The sequence below is a fragment of the Lissotriton helveticus genome, chromosome 8 (assembly GCF_964261635.1).
Source record: "Lissotriton helveticus chromosome 8, aLisHel1.1, whole genome shotgun sequence".
In the NCBI taxonomy this organism is placed as follows: Eukaryota; Metazoa; Chordata; class Amphibia; order Caudata; family Salamandridae; genus Lissotriton; species Lissotriton helveticus.
This window is the reverse complement of record NC_136069.1, coordinates 62,228,261-62,248,464: the sequence shown is the minus strand read 5'-3', so window position 1 is coordinate 62,248,464 and position 20,204 is coordinate 62,228,261. Positions and strand designations below refer to the sequence as shown.

General features: G+C 43.6%; 1 protein-coding gene across 2 annotated transcripts in view; it reads right to left on the bottom strand.

Moving 5' to 3' along the window:
* CFAP44 (cilia and flagella associated protein 44) overlaps window positions 1-20,204 on the bottom strand; it is a 969,845-nt gene that overhangs the window by 581,714 nt on the left and 367,927 nt on the right. For both annotated transcript variants that reach the window (XM_078656625.1, XM_078656626.1), the window contains 3 exons: window positions 14,417-14,536; window positions 9,497-9,650; window positions 1,860-2,022 (listed from right to left, as the gene is read on the bottom strand). In XM_078656625.1, coding sequence (XP_078512751.1) covers window positions 1,860-2,022; window positions 9,497-9,650; window positions 14,417-14,536 — 437 coding nt within the window. The remainder of the gene's footprint in view (window positions 1-1,859; window positions 2,023-9,496; window positions 9,651-14,416; window positions 14,537-20,204) is intronic.

Here is a 20,204-nt window from a genome sequence, read left to right as displayed (position 1 = left end):
ATCACATTGTTCAGAAGGTTTATTTGGAGTAATGGTAAGAGTCAGCTCTCTTACATGTGAACCCTATGCGCCACCTTCCTATGGGTACACTTGGTGCGGCAGGCACACTGACTTTACAACACTTCCGGGGTGGTGCTCCGTTAATGACGCTGTGGAACTGGCTCAGTAATATGGCAGAGACACATGGACAAAGGCATTTCCTCATTTGCATGGGTTTGCACTGCCATTTACACAATGGGAAGCCCCATCACTTCTTTCTGAGACACAGAAACCGAAAACAGATGTGTAGATATGTCCAAAACATTAAACTAAATAAATAGTATGAGAATGGTGACAGCTCCATTGACTACAGTGGACCAGCAGTGGACTATAAACATTGCAATGCCCGAATTTACAGCCTCTGACTGTCTCTTACTCTCTCTCGTGCATGTCCTCAGGATATTTAGTTCATGCAGAAGAATGGTAAAGGCAGAGGCTGTGAGGAGGGAAAACAGCACACGTTCTTCCCTCTTACGTCCTGTGCTTCACAGTGTCACTGAAGTGGAGCTCCGGAAGGAGGAAGGAGGAGTCCTCCTCAGCATCTGTAGCTCCCTCAGCTCCACCAAATGAAGAAAAGCAGTTTGGCAAAGCTGAATAGGATTCAGGGGCTGGCTGCAGCCCACTTTCACAGCTCCTGCTGTCAGTGATTGGCACTTACTACTGTGGCAGTGTGCACATCTATGCGCATAGCACCAACTGCCAGCCAAACTGAATAGAAGCTTAGAAGGCGTGGCGCAACAGGGAGTTTAAAACCCTAGGGCTGTGGTGATTTGTTAGGACATTCTGGACAATTGGGACAGAATGGTCTGATAGCCTTAAACCCAGATGTAGAGGAAACACTAGCCGAAAAAGTCTGACTCCCTTGTTTCAGACCCTCATCCTATAACGCTGAAGGGGGCCTTTAGCGGCCGGTATAGACCACTATGTGGCATATAAGGCTATATTACAACATACAAATGTTTTGAGCTCAGTTGAAGAGAATGCAGTGGCTCATGGACAATAATGGCAGGTTCAGAACTTCTGCACCAATATTCCAATGTTTATCTTTCTGTTTCTTCCAGTTTATTTTAGAACATTCTACCCATAGTGATTGGACTGTTATAATAGCATCACAGGCCTTCTGCAGGTGGCTATATCAGTGGTTAAAAGCCCCCTCTCCCTTTAGAAACTGGTATATGCCTTGGCAGCCATGCTTTAAAATGTTTAGGACCCATGGTTCAACCTCAAGTGCCTGAAAGTCATTTGATCTGTTGTGTACACTACCCGAGCTCATTCACTCAAGCCTCTATGCAACTGAGGCCTAAGATGCACAGAGATTGATGCATTTTTTAGTTTAAAAAAACTTAAGGAGTATAACTGGAAATCCACTAGAATTTTACTTTTCTCAGTATATTCTCCTATTTTCATCAGTTGCTCTCCTGGGAACTGTCCACAGGTTTACGGATAGGTTTGTTGATGTCTCCTTATGCCCTCTGAAAATATTATATTATCTAGGGAACCTTCCCACTCTAAGTGCCTGCTTACAGGATCAGAGTGCAAAATCTTCCATAAAATACTCCTCCATGCTGGCATTACTACTTATGATGCCACACAGTGTTTAGTGTTAGCTCAAGAATAATTCTGTATGTTCTTGGTGTCAATAGCTCTTACCACCCCAAAAACAAGAAGAAGATTAAACTATACACTGGGTTTTAAACCCATGCAGGTATGTTCAATAGTTGTAATACCCCTCATTAAAATGTACATTTTGAGTAAAATGTTATAATTTGCAAAAATGAGTTATTCCTCCTGAACAGTGTTTTTATCAATTGAAATCTTACCGCAATATTTCCGATCCCTCCACCACTGCAGCATCTCAGGTAGGTGTGCTCCTTGGTTTTGATATTCAAGATAACGACTAAGCTGCCAGCAATGTAAAGGATGGTGTGGTCATCCAGCAACTCCAGATTGGCTCTTTTTGTGCAGTCGTACCCAAAGGAGTGTCTAGGGCGTGAGTGGTTAAGGAAACAAATTTCCAGGTACATCGAACTGTTTGTTCTCCTCAGCAAATCAATAACGGTTTCAAAGAAAATTGACTTTAAACATCCTTGCATGTAGCATGTCCACATTTCAAGGGCACAGTCATTTTGAAGTAAAGTTGGCATAATATGGTAATCAAGGTTATTTCTTCCCATTATAAACAGAATCTTAGCTTCCGACCATTCATATTAAATAGGTCTGGTAATAAAGAACATGTACAATTGTATCTGAGAAAGTATTAAAAAAACACAGGTTTCCACTGAGTGGGTAAGAGTGACATCATAGACAACAAATGGTGAGATTGAGAACCAAGAGGTGAAACATTTCCCTTCACTGACACCTTCCCTCATATTATGTTATGTTGTTCATAGTTTACCCCCTCTGTCCCTCAGACACCACTCTCATAGATTTGCATGGTCATTATAAACAAGTATAGGAAGGGATAACAAGTACATGGGGTCTCTAGAGACCCAGTGGAAGATCAGAGAGCAACAACTTTAGCCAATCCCACTTCCCTCATATTATTAGGGATCTAAGGGAGGCAGAAGAAGGTAGCCGCAGAAGAAGGTAGCCGCAGACTCAGGTGCATTATACTGGGGTTATCGATGTGGTTGTACACTCGTATGATGTCAACTGACAACAGCGGCAGAATTCCTTTGTATTGTATAAAAGAATCACTCACTTATTTAGAAATACGAGTCCAATTTCGCTAGAGCATCAGGTATGGCCCAAGGACAAAAATGTACTGTCTGGCAATAATGTACAGTGGGGAAGAGTCAGAAGACAACCCCTGTATCTCCCTCTTTGTTAAGAGAGTAACTACCAAGAAAGCAGCATTTAATTTCTGTAACCAGAAACTCTCTTCGCACACAGAGACAAATACAGTAGAAATCTCAATCATCTATACCAGTATTGTCTATAACTTCAAATAGTCAGGTTTGATAATACTGAATGACAAACCATACTATCTTTTAAGAGTCCATCTAAACTCCCTTATCACACCTACATGTCAAATACAGATTCCAGCATGCAAAAATATTGCACAATTCTGAGAATTCACCTAAGAAATGACAATTTAGCTCTGAAATCGGTGTTCTGCAACTATTTCTTTAAGTAAATCATAAGATCCTGGCTATATTTCAGGGATATTTTAGCCAGGTATGGACTGATGAAAAGGTCTAAGGAAAACACTGAGGTGTCACTGCATGAGGTAAGACTGACTTACTCAGAATTCCTGACTTGTCCAACAGTTCTCTACAGGCTGAATCGGGAATTTCTCTGAACTTCATATATAGCAAAGGTTTAGGCCAATTTCAGAAGGGGTTTGCATGAGGAAAAATGACATAATCAAGGCCAAGGACAGCAGAGTAGCAAAGGAGGAGGCTTCTGAATCTTACTCTGTGTGTTTTCACTTTTACACACTGCTACACATATAGCCATACGTTGATCGTGTCAAACTCATGGGTATTGTTTATTTGGTTGCAGCCCTGAGGAAGTCAATGTGTTGTATATCACACGACGAAACACGTGTTGGCTGATGTACCATGAAAAATGATTAATATGAGAAGATTGATGATATGAAAATAAATACAGATGAACTGTGAAACCTCAATTGGAGAAGACTTGGACTAGTCAATTGATTTACTTATAAGTGACATTTGCCAATTAGACTGGAGTTATATTTACAGAAAGATTTATTTTAGTGTGCTCAGAGGATTTTGTTTTTGTTTGTTTCTGCACATGCGGGACTTGTAGATGTTGGATACACATCTTTCTTCTTGATGCACCGATTCGTATAAATTGCTATGAACATACCCTGATAATATTTTGAAGAGCGCCCTTTAATCTGTTTGTATCCATTTAGTTAAATTAAGCAAAGGACGAGGCTTTGGCCCCCTCTTTACTGAGACGCTTCACTCGTCCTGTCCCCCGGACTAATTCCGGCTCTCTGGACCACGACTTAGCTGGGCTAGATTTACCCCCAGATTCGACGCTCTGTTCCCTTGCAGCCAGTACAATTCACTTCTCAGAGCGCAGCCCAGCTATCCACAAGCTCCTTCCCTTGACGCTGGACCTTCATCACACAACCTCATCCGAGCAATTCAACGCTGCCTCCCTTCAAGTGACGCTTCACTGCGTCTCCAGACGAGCGGAATTTACCCTCTGGATTCTCCATTCTCCCACCCCTCTAAGTGCCTTCAGAGTACTCTTTGAATTGTGTAACCATTGTCCTGATGATGACCTCAAGTTAAGGAGGTGAAAACGCTGTCGACTCTACAACAACATTCGCGGCAACCAAAGGGTCATTCACAAATAATGAAATTATGTTTTAAGTTGTAAATACTTTTGTTTGAACCACACTGATTATTGTTTCTTCGCCGCCTCACGTTGTTTCCTAATCACATGTGTCACTGCGCCATTTATTCACTGCAACACCCCCAGTGCACATTTTGTTGTTATGGTTACTGCAATTTAGTTGTGTTTTGTGCCTCTATATGCAAATAACAACCCTTCTACACCTACTTCGTCTGCCTCGTCCCTTTCCTGTGCTATGTGATTGATACATGTTTTTAAACAGTCTCCTTGCATGACATACCAGTTGAGACGGTGTTTTATTGCTATTGGCCCCCTCTAGAGCACCCTGTTCTCAGCTCCATTTGGTCCATTTAAGGTGAGGTCATTAGATATAGGCCAGAAAAGGGGGTGGTGATGAACAGAGTGCCTGAATTAAGCAGACCACTCCTACCCAGTCCAAAGATCAGGGCCTGATCCATCACCGTTCTCTAGCTCACTGCACCATCCCAGCTCAGAACTTGGCTATATGCAAATTAGTCTGTTCCTGTCCCAGTGCATGATGGGAACAGGGCAAACCAAACTACCAAGCCAATTCTTATACTGGTAAGGAAACAAGCTCCCGGGGACCGGTTTCTGCCATTTCAGGCGTCGTCGGCCCGGCTTGCTTGAATCCTGATGGTGCAATGAGCAAGGGACTCACATCTGAGTATACCCTTCCACGCCAATGGTGGACAAAAATGATTCAGAAAAGGGGGTGGTGATGAACAGAGTGCCTGAATTAAGCAGACCACTCCTACCCAGTCCAAAGATCAGGGCCTGATCCATCACCGTTCTCTAGCTCACTGCACCATCCCAGCTCAGAACTTGGCTATATGCAAATTAGTCTGTTCCTGTCCCAGAGCATGATGGGAACAGGGCAAACCAAACTACCAAGCCAATTCTTATACTGGGAAGGAAACAAGCTTCCGGGGACCGGTTTCTGCCATTTCAGGCGTCGTCGGCCCGCCTTGCTTGAATCCTGATGGTGCAATGAGCAAGGGACTCACATCTGAGTATACCCTTCCACGCCAATGGTGGACAAAAATGATTCAGAAAAGGGGGTGGTGATGAACAGAGTGCCTGAATTAAGCAGACCACTCCTACCCAGTCCAAAGATCAGGGCCTGATCCATCACCGTTCTCTAGCTCACTGCACCATCCCAGCTCAGAACTTGGCTATATGCAAATTAGTCTGTTCCTGTCCCAGTGCATGATGGGAACAGGGCAAACCAAACTACCAAGCCAATTCTTATACTGGGAAGGAAACAAGCTTCCGGGGACCGGTTTCTGCCATTTCAGGCGTCGTCGGCCCGGCTTGCTTGAATCCTGATGGTGCAATGAGCAAGGGACTCACATCTGAGTATACCCTTCCACGCCAATGATGGACAAAAATGATTCAGAAAAGGGGGTGGTGATGAACAGAGTGCCTGAATTAAGCAGACCACTCCTACCCAGTCCAAAGATCAGGGCCTGATCCATCACCGTTCTCTAGCTCACTGCACCATCCCAGCTCAGAAGTTGGCTATATGCAAATTAGTCTGTTCCTGTCCCAGTGCATGATGGGAACAGGGCAAACCAAACTACCAAGCCAATTCTTATACTGGGAAGGAAACAAGCTTCCGGGGACCGGTTTCTGCCATTTCAGGCGTCGTCGGCCCGGCTTGCTTGAATCCTGATGGTGCAATGAGCAAGGGACTCACATCTGAGTATACCCTTCCACGCCAATGGTGGACAAAAATGATTCAGAAAAGGGGGTGGTGATGAACAGAGTGCCTGAATTAAGCAGACCACTCCTACCCAGTCCAAAGATCAGGGCCTGATCCATCACCGTTCTCTAGCTCACTGCACCATCCCAGCTCAGAACTTGGCTATATGCAAATTAGTCTGTTCCTGTCCCAGTGCATGATGGGAACAGGGCAAACCAAACTACCAAGCCAATTCTTATACTGGGAAGGAAACAAGCTTCCAGGGACCGGTTTCTGCCATTTCAGGCGTCGTCGGCCCGGCTTGCTTGAATCCTGATGGTGCAATGAGCAAGGGACTCACATCTGAGTATACCCTTCCACGCCAATGGTGGACAAAAATGATTCAGAAAAGGGGGTGGTGATGAACAGAGTGCCTGAATTAAGCAGACCACTCCTACCCAGTCCAAAGGATCAGGGCCTGATCCATCACCGTTCCCTAGCTCACTGCACCATCCCAGCTCAGAACTTGGCTATATGCAAATTAGTCTGTTCCTGTCCCAGTGCATGATGGGAACAGGGCAAACCAAACTACCAAGCCAATTCTTATACTGGGAAGGAAACAAGCTTCCGGGGACCGGTTTCTGCCATTTCAGGCGTCGTCGGCCCGGCTTGCTTGAATCCTGATGGTGCAATGAGCAAGGGACTCACATCTGAGTATACCCTTCCACGCCAATGGTGGACAAAAATGATTCAGAAAAGGGGGTGGTGATGAACAGAGTGCCTGAATTAAGCAGACCACTCCTACCCAGTCCAAAGATCAGGGCCTGATCCATCACCGTTCTCTAGCTCACTGCACCATCCCAGCTCAGAACTTGGCTATATGCAAATTAGTCTGTTCCTGTCCCAGTGCATGATGGGAACAGGGCAAACCAAACTACCAAGCCAATTCTTATACTGGGAAGCAAACAAGCTTCCGGGGACCGGTTTCTGCCATTTCAGGCGTCGTCGGCCCGGCTTGCTTGAATCCTGATGGTGCAATGAGCAAGGGACTCACATCTGAGTATACCCTTCCACGCCAATGGTGGACAAAAATGATTCAGAAAAGGGGGTGGTGATGAACAGAGTGCCTGAATTAAGCAGACCACTCCTACCCAGTCCAAAGATCAGGGCCTGATCCATAACCGTTCTCTAGCTCACTGCACCATCCCAGCTCAGAACTTGGCTATATGCAAATTAGTCTGTTCCTGTCCCAGTGCATGATGGGAACAGGGCAAACCAAACTACCAAGCCAATTCTTATACTGGGAAGGAAACAAGCTTCCGGGGACCGGTTTCTGCCATTTCAGGCGTCGTCGGCCCGGCTTGCTTGAATCCTGATGGTGCAATGAGCAAGGGACTCACATCTGAGTATACCCTTCCACGCCAATGGTGGACAAAAATGATTCAGAAAAGGCCAGGTTCTGAGCTGGGATGGGGCAGTGAGCTAAATAACGGTGATGGATCAAGCCCTGATCTTTGGACTGGGTAAGAGTGGTCTGCTTAATTCAGACACTCTGTTCATCACCACCCCCTTTTCTGAATCATTTTGTCCACCATAAGCGTGGAAGGGTATACTCAGACATGAGTCCCTTGCTCACTGCTCCATCAGGATTCAAGCAAGCCGGGCCGACGACGCCTGAAATGGCAGAAACCGGTCCCCGGAAGCTTGTCTCCTTTCCGGTGAAGAATTGGCTTGGTAGTTTGGTCTGCCCTGTTCCCATGATGCACTGGGCCAGGGACAGACTAATTTGCATATAGCCAGGTTCTGAGCTGGGATGGGGCAGTGAGCTAAATAACGGTGATGGATCAAGCCCTGATCTTTGGACTGGGTAAGAGTGGTCTGCTTAATTCAGACACTCTGTTCATCACCACCCCCTTTTCTGAATCATTTTGTCCACCATAAGCGTGGAAGGGTATACTCAGACATGAGTCCCTTGCTCACTGCTCCATCAGGATTCAAGCAAGCCGGGCCGACGACGCCTGAAATGGCAGAAACCGGTCCCCGGAAGCTTGTCTCCTTTCTGGTGAAGAATTGGCTTGGTAGTTTGGTCTGCCCTGTTCCCATGATGCACTGGGCCAGGGACAGACTAATTTGCATATAGCCAGGTTCTGAGCTGGGATGGGGCAGTGAGCTAAATAACGGTGATGGATCAAGCCCTGATCTTTGGACTGGGTAAGAGCGGTCTGCTTAATTCAGACACTCTGTTCATCACCACCCCCTTTTCTGAATCATTTTGTCCACCATAAGCATGGAAGGGTATACTCAGACATGAGTCCCTTGCTCACTGCTCCATCAGGATTCAAGCAAGCCGGGCCGACGACGCCTGAAATGGCAGAAACCGGTCCCCGGAAGCTTGTCTCCTTTCTGGTGAAGAATTGGCTTGGTAGTTTGGTCTGCCCTGTTCCCATGATGCACTGGGCCAGGGACAGACTAATTTGCATATAGCCAGGTTCTGAGCTGGGATGGGGCAGTGAGCTAAATAACGGTGATGGATCAAGCCCTGATCTTTGGACTGGGTAAGAGTGGTCTGCTTAATTCAGACACTCTGTTCATCACCACCCCCTTTTCTGAATCATTAGATATAGGCCAACCAAGTATGCTCTGATTTCTAACATGAGTTTGCCTCCTTCCTTGAGCTTGACTTGCAGCTGGATGTTGTCTCCTTGACTATGATAAATAGAAGGAAAGATGGCCATAGTCACTGTGGGGCTCCTCAAGTGGTTATGCCATGGACATTTTCAGAAATCAAATAATAGATATTTTGCTTTTGGTGGATCTCTAAAAATGAAAAATAGGACTCAACAACGTATTCCTTTTTCATTTCATAACACGTTTGGGGAGATCTCTGCAGATTTAGATGCCGTCCTCAACTTGAAGACTTGTTGACAGACAAGAGAGTCCATTGGAGGTGGTGTGCATTATTGAGGGAGCTAGAGTTGAAAGACCACAAAGGGACTCAGCAAAGAACCTTCTTGACAGTAATTGCCTTCTCCAGCAATGATGCATATTGATGGGCACAGCATGTGCCATATTATGATGATGTCAATAACTAGCTTTCAAAAAGAACTGTAAGAGGCACAGCGTTGTCCCGGAATCTTTGGCCATGGTATTCCTTAATGTATTTATTGTTGACTTACCTGTGAATTATGCCTGCACTCTGACTACCAAAGCTGGGAATCTGATTAACCTGTGACTTTAAAAAAAAGTAAAATATTTTGCTCTCATTTTCTTAAGAAAAACTACCTTCTGATTTGGCCTGAAATCCAAAGCGATATTAATGGAATATTTCGAAAAGGACTTCTGCGAAATTACAGTACAATTGAACTACCTTTAAACATCACTGCTGTTTCCAGCAGGTTTAAGTGAAAGGCGGAAGGATACATAAACTCCAGGAGATTCGTTGGGACTCCAGAATCCGGTGTGACATATGCTTGAGGGCAGATTTCATCATATTTATAAAAGAAGTACTCTGGGATTCTTTTGTGTAACTCCTGATCTCTCCTTCGTTTCTTTTGTCCTTTTTCATGATCGTCACCTGCAAATTAACATCACAGTGAATTGGGTTACGGAGACTTTAAAGATAGCGAATGATCCTAGGATATGTGATAGCTGAAGGTAAAGTGGCAATTACACAGCTTTTGTATCTCGCATGAATTCTCACACACGTTGGTTGACAAATCCTGGTCGCAAAAAGAAGGAAATCAGCTCAATGAATGACCTGGTGCAAAGTTATACCCAAGCCCCTTCATTTTTCAATCTCTGTGTAAAGGATTTCAAAATATTTTATTAAAACATAATCGTTTCTTACTAGCTTTGCTCTGGACCACTTACATTTTTGATGGACTCACGTGAGCTATACCTCTGCAATCGCAATCCGATCAAATACGAGGCAAAAATAAGTACTAGACATATGAAATGTGTTGACATGTCAATCATCTCCCCAATGATCTGGAATAATATTACAAGCATCTAAGACTGTGATGATATACATAATAAACTGGGAGTGTAATCATAAAACCTTTGCTGCACAAACTATATTACCCATTATAAATTTAGGATGTAAGCAGATATGTCCTGTTCCAAGCCATCCAATCCTATGTAACTAAGTTTCTTAACAAATTGCTCTGTGCCATTTCTGGGTTGCTTAAAGAAAATTTGAAGCACTTGGATGTGATAGTAATGTTCTACCACTTTTTTTAAAACCACACACAAACCGTGAACAGGTTGAAACCGTGGTGTGTGTACGGCAAAGTTATGCCATTTTGGACTCCAGGTGTCATCTTTACATGACGTGTGATGCAGTAGGGCACAAGTGGCTGGACACGTGCTGAGCCAAGATAACACTCCAAATCCCCCTACTGCTACCAAACCCTCAGACTGGCATGAATACTTAACATTTATAGAATCAAAACTGAACTCCACATCTTCTAAATTGGGGCCCACACAGGATCAACCCACCTTCCAGTGATAGCATAAAGTAAAGGGATCATCATCAGGATTAAAAGAATGATTTGCCTGGAATTATAAACACAATGCCTCATAGAACTTAGGGCAAGGTTTCTATGAACAGGGAAATCCTCGATGTGTTCCTGCCATCGTGCAAGGTACTACAGACGGCAGCCATATGCCCAACTGGGCACGCTCCGTAAAAACTTCAAACCCTCACTACCCTTTAGAAATATTTTGCCCCCTTGGCGGCTTCCTGCCTCCCCACAGCGTATTTTAAGCTGTTCTTCACATCCAAACAAACAAATAATTGTTGTCTATCGAACAGGCCTTGTATAACTGGTTTGGACCACCAGTAGTTTCAAAATACTGTACTGTATTTCTTTCTATTTGATTTACACTTCTATCACCCACCACTACCACTCCCTACCCTTTTTCCCATTTTGCGCGCAACCCATTGTGCTTGAACAAATTGCTTACCCAGAGAACTAATAAATGCTTTATGAATGATAATTGGTTTGGCCCTTCTATTGCTACTTGTGTGGTTTCTCCAAAATGCGTGTACTTTTTAAATGTAATTGAGTATTACTGTATAGTTCTTATAGATATTCAATATCAGTGTTATAGTACTTCACATAATACTGACTGTGTAAATTATTGAACTCAAGTCTCCAAAATAATTGGTCACGGACCACTTCTTCATTCTTGTACTCAGTTTGCCTGAGTGCTTGTCTGGGAATTGAATTGTCTAGAGCTGTTCCCTGTACAGGCTGCCCAAGCTTGACTATTAGCAGAGGGGAGGAGCACAGAGGTGATCCCCATAATTGGAGATATCTGTGGTCAGATTCTACATTTTTTAGACCAGATTGGAACTCTTAGCTGATAGTGCAGGGTGGGAGGGGGGTGGTCCACAAAGTGGTGCTCTGGTGAAGTGCCAGCACAAGATGTACACAGTAAAAGTGCCAAGGGAGGGACAAAGTGCCTGATAAGACTACAATGCATTTTATGATCCAATGGCAGAAGTTCTGGGTGAATTAAATAGTGTCTGAAACACTTATGTTATGTTATATGTATTTGGATAGTGCACTATGACCCGCAAGCGTATCCTAGCACTGAGCATGTGGCAATGAGGAGCAATGAGTAGTGTGTACCTAGCCTTGTGTGGGGAATGGGGGTTATTTGAATGGCCAGGTCATGAGCTTCATGTGGAATTCAAGAATAGAGTAGGAGGCTGTGATGTGAAGTGGGAGGTCATTCCACATTTTAGAAGCAATATAAGGGAAGACCCATCCACACTTTAAGAGCAATATAAGGGAAGACCCATCCACACTTTAGGAGCAATACAAGGGAAGACCCATCCCCCGGATCGTGTCTATAAATTCATGGGATGTGTGCGAGCAAAAGCCCTGTGGAACGGAGGAGTCTGGGTGGTTGTTGGAAGGCGAGGCAATTGTTCACGTACATGAGCCCCAAGTTGTGTAGTGCCTTAAGCGTGAGTAAGGACTTTTAACAGGGCAAGTTAAAGTATCATGTGATGTGAGTTCTGCATGGGAGGTTGCATATGTGTCTGCCTGCCATGCTCTGGACAGATTGGAGTCTTCTTAAATCCTCAACTTTGTTAAGAATCCCTGAGGAAAAGATATTCTTGTAATATCACAAGTTAAAGTAAAATTCCCAATTATAATTTCAAGCAGAAAAAGTTCAATATAAGTCTGTGGTTTCTTTATTTGTCGTGTTTCTTTACTCCTCCACGAGGACTTGTTAACAAACTCTCCAGTCCATAAATCTTGAAATCAAATACAGCAATACAGCCAGAGAAACAGCCAACAGGCGTGTTTCGTCTATGGTTATTCTCCAAAAGACTTCATCAGGGCTGCAATACAAATTATATACAATAAATTCCCTATACCAACTTACTCCTGATGGAAGCGAAGCCTAACCTGCACTGGGTAAAGGGAATAGTCTAGAAACTGAGAGACCAAAAGAAAAAAAGAGAAAAACACCCAAGTTGTGCACTTAAAACCAATCAACAACCGGCGCCGTAGTATTTTAAACCAGCGCCAATTCTCAAACCAACAACATATTTATTTTCATGCAGTGCAGCGTGAATCCTTCAAACCTTATCTAAAATCAACCTAATCACCTATAGCAACTAGTAATCTGCACTCTTTATTTTCAATTCTGATATATAAATGTAGCTAAAAACATAAGCAGATAAACATACCATTTAATACCACTTCTTGTGTGGGTTTAAGAAGTCCATCAATAATCAGATACATCTTCCACTTAACTTATCTAATATGATTCAATCTCCAGTATATTAATCTCAAACACAATGGCCCAATAGCACGATATCCAATTCAGTTTTACTTCTCCAGGACTGTAGGTCCCTGTTTAATTAAATTTGACCATCAATGTTCAAGGTGAATCAAGACATACATGGTATTCACCCGCTTCCAGCAATCTAAATTTATTCATAAAATAGAGAATCTCCTACATTGTATCCACTTGCAATATTTTAGATAACTATCATAGTCCTCATCTACTCGACCGATGGCCACCCGAATTTAACATTAACCATATCTAATCGTTATCCCTGCACATAACCAGGTCACGGTTTCAATGTAAACAAACCCCAACACAACCAACTAAATCCGGTGCTCAGTATGCTATTAGTTTTGCGCTCTCACCTGTTGTTCCTGTTAACCTCCCGGCATGTATAATCCGAGATGCTAGTGGCATGTAAAGCCACCGCCATACTGATCCTTTTTCTTACAAAGACCCTCGACACAAAAAGCGGACCCTCACACCGCAAGAACAAGATCTACGGGCGCCTTCTTAGAATGGTTAGAAACTGAATATATTCTCATGGCGTATTCACCCTGTTACTTATTTTCTACAAATAAAGTTATTTTGAAAGATATATATACCTCGGTCCTTTAGGAGAAAAAAGGTCGATCATAAAAAAATACGGACTTAATAAAAACACTAACCTCACGGTGCCTGCTCACATAGAAAGAGAGAATAAGAAAAATAATTTTAATTTGAAAGAGTCTCAGAAATAAATAAATAAAGGAGAAAGACCACTTAAAGAGAAACCCAATAACACAAAATCGTGATCAAGAGAGTAATACTCTCCACCATAAAAGCACCATCAAAGAGAGAGCGAAGGAAAATAAAGGAAGGACTAATCCTTTCCTATATTCAATACATTATTGGAAAACATATTTGTCCATGATGCAGAATAAAATCATATAGTTACAACATTAATTGACCATCCATTTTTCTTACCTATGTGGGATTACATTAATTCTGCAAGTATGTTTGTAACACCAAATTATGTTATGTATAGCATTACGGTTCAGGCATCAGTATCATACATATTGCATATACGTTACAGAGGATGCAATACAGATCTTTGCTCCTATCGAAATGAGTTGCACCACAAATCAAGGTTATTGTAAACATGACACTCCCAGTATATGAATTGCTCACAGGCAATTCATTTTATACAGTTAACATCCTAAAAAATACTGCAGCTCAGAACTCACATTGATCCCCTGTTCCACCGCACGTAGCTTAAGTATCCACCTTGCCTCACACTGGCGAACCTTCAGTTCCCTATTTCCACCACGAATATCAAACGATATATGTTCTATACCATGGAACGTGAATGACAAATTACCTCTCTGACTTGGGCAGTCTTCTTAAATCCTGCTTGGTGATGCTGGTATAGAGAGTGTTTTTGTAGTCCAACTTGCTGGTGACGGAGGTTTGAGGGGTGGCTTTTCTTTTAGGATTCCACAGGACTTAAAGAATTTCTCAAGAAACCAACTGTCTCAACAATTCACTCACCTTCACTCCCGGTTTCTTCAGCAGACTCTTCACCCTCAGATAATGTCATGTCCTCACTTTCTGTGAGGTCGATCGTGTCCTCTGGTACCATTACTGAAAGGCGTCTCCTTTTAGCACGCTCTAAATTGAAGCACAAATATTTTAAACTTCTTTTAAAATAGCTCTTTACTGGAAGGACACATAACTACATCTGTGTGCCACAGCTGCCTAACCCTCCATATTTACAATTGTTTTAGCCCCCCCTGTTCTTTTTTATAAACATCTTCACATATCTGCAAGTAGGACACTGGGCTCTGGCTAGCCGAAGGGAACCTAAAAACCATCCATAGTAATCTCAAAAGAATAACTTCCTCTGCTTAGCTTTTGGGACACTGAATGATCAGTGCCAGTTTATTGAACTTAAGGCTATAGCTGTGTTACTCTACTCCTGGCGGAAAGGTCTTCTGAGCCCCTGGGTCCTCTGAGCCCCTGGTGTAAAATCCATGTAGTTCTTGGTCAATTAAAGACCTGTCCTTCAAGTTGAAAGTGAATGTGTGCTGCTCTTCATGCTTTCATATACTGCACCTTCTGGAGAAGGTCTTTCCCCTCGTACCCAATGCTCAACACACAAAGGAAATCTCACCTAAGCATCAGTGCTTTCCAAAACCAACTACCGTACCTGTGTTCATCTTGGTGTCCCAGACACCTGCCACTGCAAGTTCAGCAAATCCAAGACTTTACAGATCTGAATGAGGCTGGACATGAGAATCAGGTAAGGCATTACACAGAATTCACACAAAAAAGTTTAAGTGGTGTTATATTTAGGTGATGAAGTTGTGGAAAATAAAATAACAAGCATGAACATTGCCGGCGCCATCTTGTCTAGCAAGAGCCTCTGCGTGCGCGTAAGCAGCAACTATTTTAGACATCACGGCCATTTCATACTCTGCTGGTCACCTGTGTGTCACCCTGGCCCCGCTATCATCCCCCAGTGCTCTGACTAAGCCTGAACAAATGTACTGGGGTTGTAAAACCTTGTCATCATGACAAAGCCCCGGAGTCACTTCCCGCGCCAAACACGTTTGTCCTTTCATCCTCCATGCACAGGCAAGCCCCTTTGATAACCTCCTTCCCTGCACCTGGCCACTCAATCCGGTCCCAGGCACTAACCGACCCCTGTGGACATAGTTTATTACCTACACACGGCAGGGCTTGTTTCACCAACAAAGGGGCCTGACTTATTCAATAACCCAAACCCTTAGATCTGACCGATTCCACATGTTTATAGATCCTGTCGGAATGTCCAGCTGCGAGATAGCGATCATCTGTTAGTTCTGGGTGGGGGGATGATTGCTGCTAGGTTTGTGTGGGAACTAGCCTAAGGCGGGGATTCCAAAGATGTTTAACCATGCAATAAACTGATGCAAATGTGTATAAAAGGCCGAACCACAGAGAGGCAGTTAGAGCACCTCCTGACGATATCCCGATGTCTGAAGTGATGTGTTCTCCTCCGGAGTAATAAACCCGTTCCTTGCCTTCCAGGTCCAGCGCCTGCCTCGTTATTTTGATAGATAATCATAAGGTGAATTAAAGGTGTTTTGCGCCGGGCGGCATTTGTGGTCTTAGGAGATTTGCTGCTTTTCACAAAGCCACACAAGGCCTACAGTTAAACAAATGGAAAAAACAATGAAAATTGATAGCTTTAGTTCAGTAAACTAACAACTCATGACCCCAACATGCACTGATTATGACCTCATATTACATCACTCATGACATGTTGAGGACACCACTGATGATAGCCCAAATGATATCATTGATGACATTACCGATGACATCATCCAAGCTACTGCTACTCAAATTATTATTTATATTTATTAATTACATTTATATTGCGCACAGCTACCCAAAAAGGGTTTCCCGGCACCGGAGCGGACATGAGTTAGCCTAGCAGGTCCTGCAGAAGATATTATTGGTCAAACAACTAGGTTTTGAGGTTTCTGCGAAAACGGATGTAATTTGTTTCCTTACGTATGCTGAGAGGGAGTGTGTTCCAAATGGATGGGCCTAAAAAGGAGAAAGATCCTTCTCCCATTCTGGCAAGTTTGACCCTGGCACAAAAAACTTTGCTAGTGTTTCAGATCTAAGACAGGGGGAAGGTTTGTAACGTTGAGCTAAGGCCTGAAGGTAGTGGGGCGCTATGCCAGTCTTTATTCTGAATATGTAGCTCAGGGCAATTACTCCATAAAACCTCTAAACCGTTAAATCATTGTAAAATACAAATTTGGTAGTAGAGGGTCTACAATCTTATACATCATAGATTGACTTTATATACATGTGTGCTTGTATGGGACAGAAACAGCATAGTCCTGGAGACACGTTTGGTTCAGTATGGTCAAAGTACAGGAAGCCCACTTTAGCCACCAAGAATTTTTTTTTTTGAGTGCAAGCACGACTTCATGTAAACAAGGTAGAAACCGAACACAACTAGGGTCAGTTGCAGGCAAAAGTTTCAAAAAGATTGTGGGTTAAATCCCAGGTCGGTCACCAAAAATGTGGGGGAAAAGCTCAAACTACTGCTAATCACCTATGGATGTCTGGGTATGTGTCCATGTTAAATAGTTGTCATACAGAGCTACAGACAATTCCTATATATGAACTGGAGGTTTATAAGGTGCAGATATTTATCTCCAGACGTTCCCTGAATATGTTGAGACATTATACATTGTTTAGGAATGTATAATAAATGGTGACACACTGTTAGACGGCCCAAGTCACAGTATGATTGCAAGCGTTGTTCTAAGGTTGTACGCCAGTCTGCTCATTCCAAGAACATGTGTAGTGTACTGATACGAACTAAAGAGGGTTATCTATAGGGACTGGCCGCGCATGTGTTATCAGTGGCTAAAGCATAGATGAGAAGCTGTTGACTTAAAATTGTGGGTCAGATAAGGTGTTTAACAAGCACATTCCATTAAGGTAAATTAAGAACAAATACTTTTGGAGGGTATTGAAGGCTTAATAAGTTGCTGATAGCATTAATATCTACACAGTCATTTAGTTTCTTAGTCAGCTGAACACCTGTAAAAAAGAGGGTAGCATCTAGTAAACGTGGGTGATTTGACAGATAGACTTCATGTCCTGCACGCAGCAAAAGGTTACCATTTGTGTAGTGATAGAAAATTGGGACTAGGTGTAGCTTGTAGAATCCTTTTGACTCCAAAAAATGTAAAGCACAGTGCCACATTCATCAGTGATGTCATTAATTATATCATTTGAGATGTCATCAATTATGTCATTTAACAAGTCATGAGTAATGTAATATGTGAGGTCATAAGCAGTACATGGCGCAAGTTATAGTTAGCTCAGTAAACTATAACCAGGGAATTTCACTGTATTTTTTTGTGTTTAAGTAGTCGTTTTTATCTTATTTGAACATCTAATTAAAACATGATTTTAACCTTTGTTTTTCCATGAATTTCTGTTTTTAATGCAAGATCTTATTATCATGCCTGAAAATAACATCCCTTCGAAGTAAACATTTTAATGTAAATTTCTTTTTTTTGTTTTAATCATGTTCAGCCAATTTCCCCACTGAGGCTGTCCATTGACAATGTGCAGCGAAGAATTGGTTGCACCAAGACCCCCAACAGATATAATCAAGTTGGGGAACTCTAGGACTGATTAAGATCTCGGCAGATGGGCACACAGGTCATAAAAGACCTCTATTGATCAGAAGGAAAGATCTCCCACCTGAGAAGGTGGTTCTCCCACCAAAACCATCTTTAAGAATCCAAGCAAGAGGACTTAATTTCTCATCTGCACAGTAAGTGACAACACTGGATTTCCCATCATCAATCTGCACATGAAGTAAAAGCACTGGGAGTCCCATCATTATCTGCACAGGAAGTGGTACCACTGGATTTCCTATCATCTATCTACACAAGAAGTGGCATCTCTGGATTTCCGCCCACGTTACCCAGCGCTCTTCCCTCCTTCCAGTACCAACTTAATAGAGGCTGTAGTGCAGCTGAGCCAAACTAAACGCATCTCTGCCCACCAACGCCTTGACTGCAACCAGAGCCAGGCACCCTAGTTCTCCACCTACCCACCGATACCCTGCTGCATTCCTCCATGCTCTTAACCCCGGCCACCACTTACTGCACTGCTGCCACATCACACCATACAACACGGAAGCAGCGTTCACATGCACTGCCTGCAAGTTCTCATACTCTCACTCACATCCTAAACCCACCACTTGCGCGCCAACAGCGCATAGGATCCCACTCGCTAACACTCACACAAGTCAGCCACCTCTCCCAAGCATGCTCCTCAACTCCCACTTGCTCACCACACACACTATGGAGATATGGGACTTACTCTACGACTATGCTCCGAGCCTGCTCTTTTTCTAAGAAACATGGCTATAGCCAACCTTGGCCCTGGACATCGCTACGTCCATCTCTGATGGCAGAAGATCATTAGGCAAGACCCTCAGAATAAGCCCGGAGTCCCCATCATATTCAAAGATACCATGAGCTGCACTACCTACACGGACACCCTCACCAGCTACACAAACACCTCACTTTCAAGATACGCATCACAGCCAGCTTATCCTTGAGTGGAACACTCATATGCAGAGCACCATGACATCACATTAAATTTTTCAGCCACATCATAAGCTTCACCTCACACCTCATCAGCAATGCCAGCACCTTAATAATACTCGGAGACCTTAACTTTCCCCTAAAAGACCATACCGACCCAAACTCTATGACCCTTCTGGAAAACGTTTGAAGCCTTGGCCTAAAGCAGCACATTACAAAACCCACCCACACAGCCAGATCCCTTTTGGAACCATTATCTCCGCAATCAGCAACATCACAATCAACAAGCCAGCAACTATGACAGGGACAGACCACTCGTTGATTTCAGCATATCGATACTGCACCATCTTACACCTAACACCACCAGAACCGCCCTAACAAGTGGAAAAGCTTCTCATAAGAGGAGTGGGCTTCAGCCCTATCCAAGCACCAACCCGAGCACACCAGGGACTTGCTGCAAGCCATCAATAACCTCAACAGCTGGATCACTGCATGCACTGACACTCTGGCTCCCCTCAATCACAACACAACAGCAAGAGCCCGACCACACGCCAGCTGGTATGCAGAGAAACTCCGGCTGAGGAAACGCCACTGCAAGCAAATTGAGCGCACATGGAGAACAAGTCGAGTCACAGAAGAAAACAGTACTAGACGCTACTAGAAGCAGATACAGAATACCAAGTGCACAGCTCTTGCAGATTGTATCAATGCCAGCACTAAAAGCAGCAAAGAAATCCTCACCATCATCAAAGATTTCTCAGTGCCTCTTGTCGCCTCCAGCAACATCACCCCTTTACTAGACCTTTGCAACAAGCTCTCAGAATTGATTGTAAGACAATCACCCCCATTTACAGAATCTTTGACCCTCAACCAGATCTTGTCACCGTCACAACTCGATTACCCATCATGATGGATGAAAGAACCCTGACATCATGGCCTGCCATCACCACTGTCAAAATCGCTGCTACAGTAAAGACCAATCACGCCTTCACAAAAAGACTCCTACTGATCATCGAAGCACTAACATCCATCCTCAATATCTCCATCGATTCAGTCACATTCCCAGACACCTGGAAACATGCACTGTCATGCCCCTGCAGAAGAAACCATCTGCTGGCCCAGCCACGCTTTCCAACTACAGACCCATCTCCCTCCCAACATAGTTGCAAAGGTCATGGAGAAACACCTCACCAACCACCTTACCA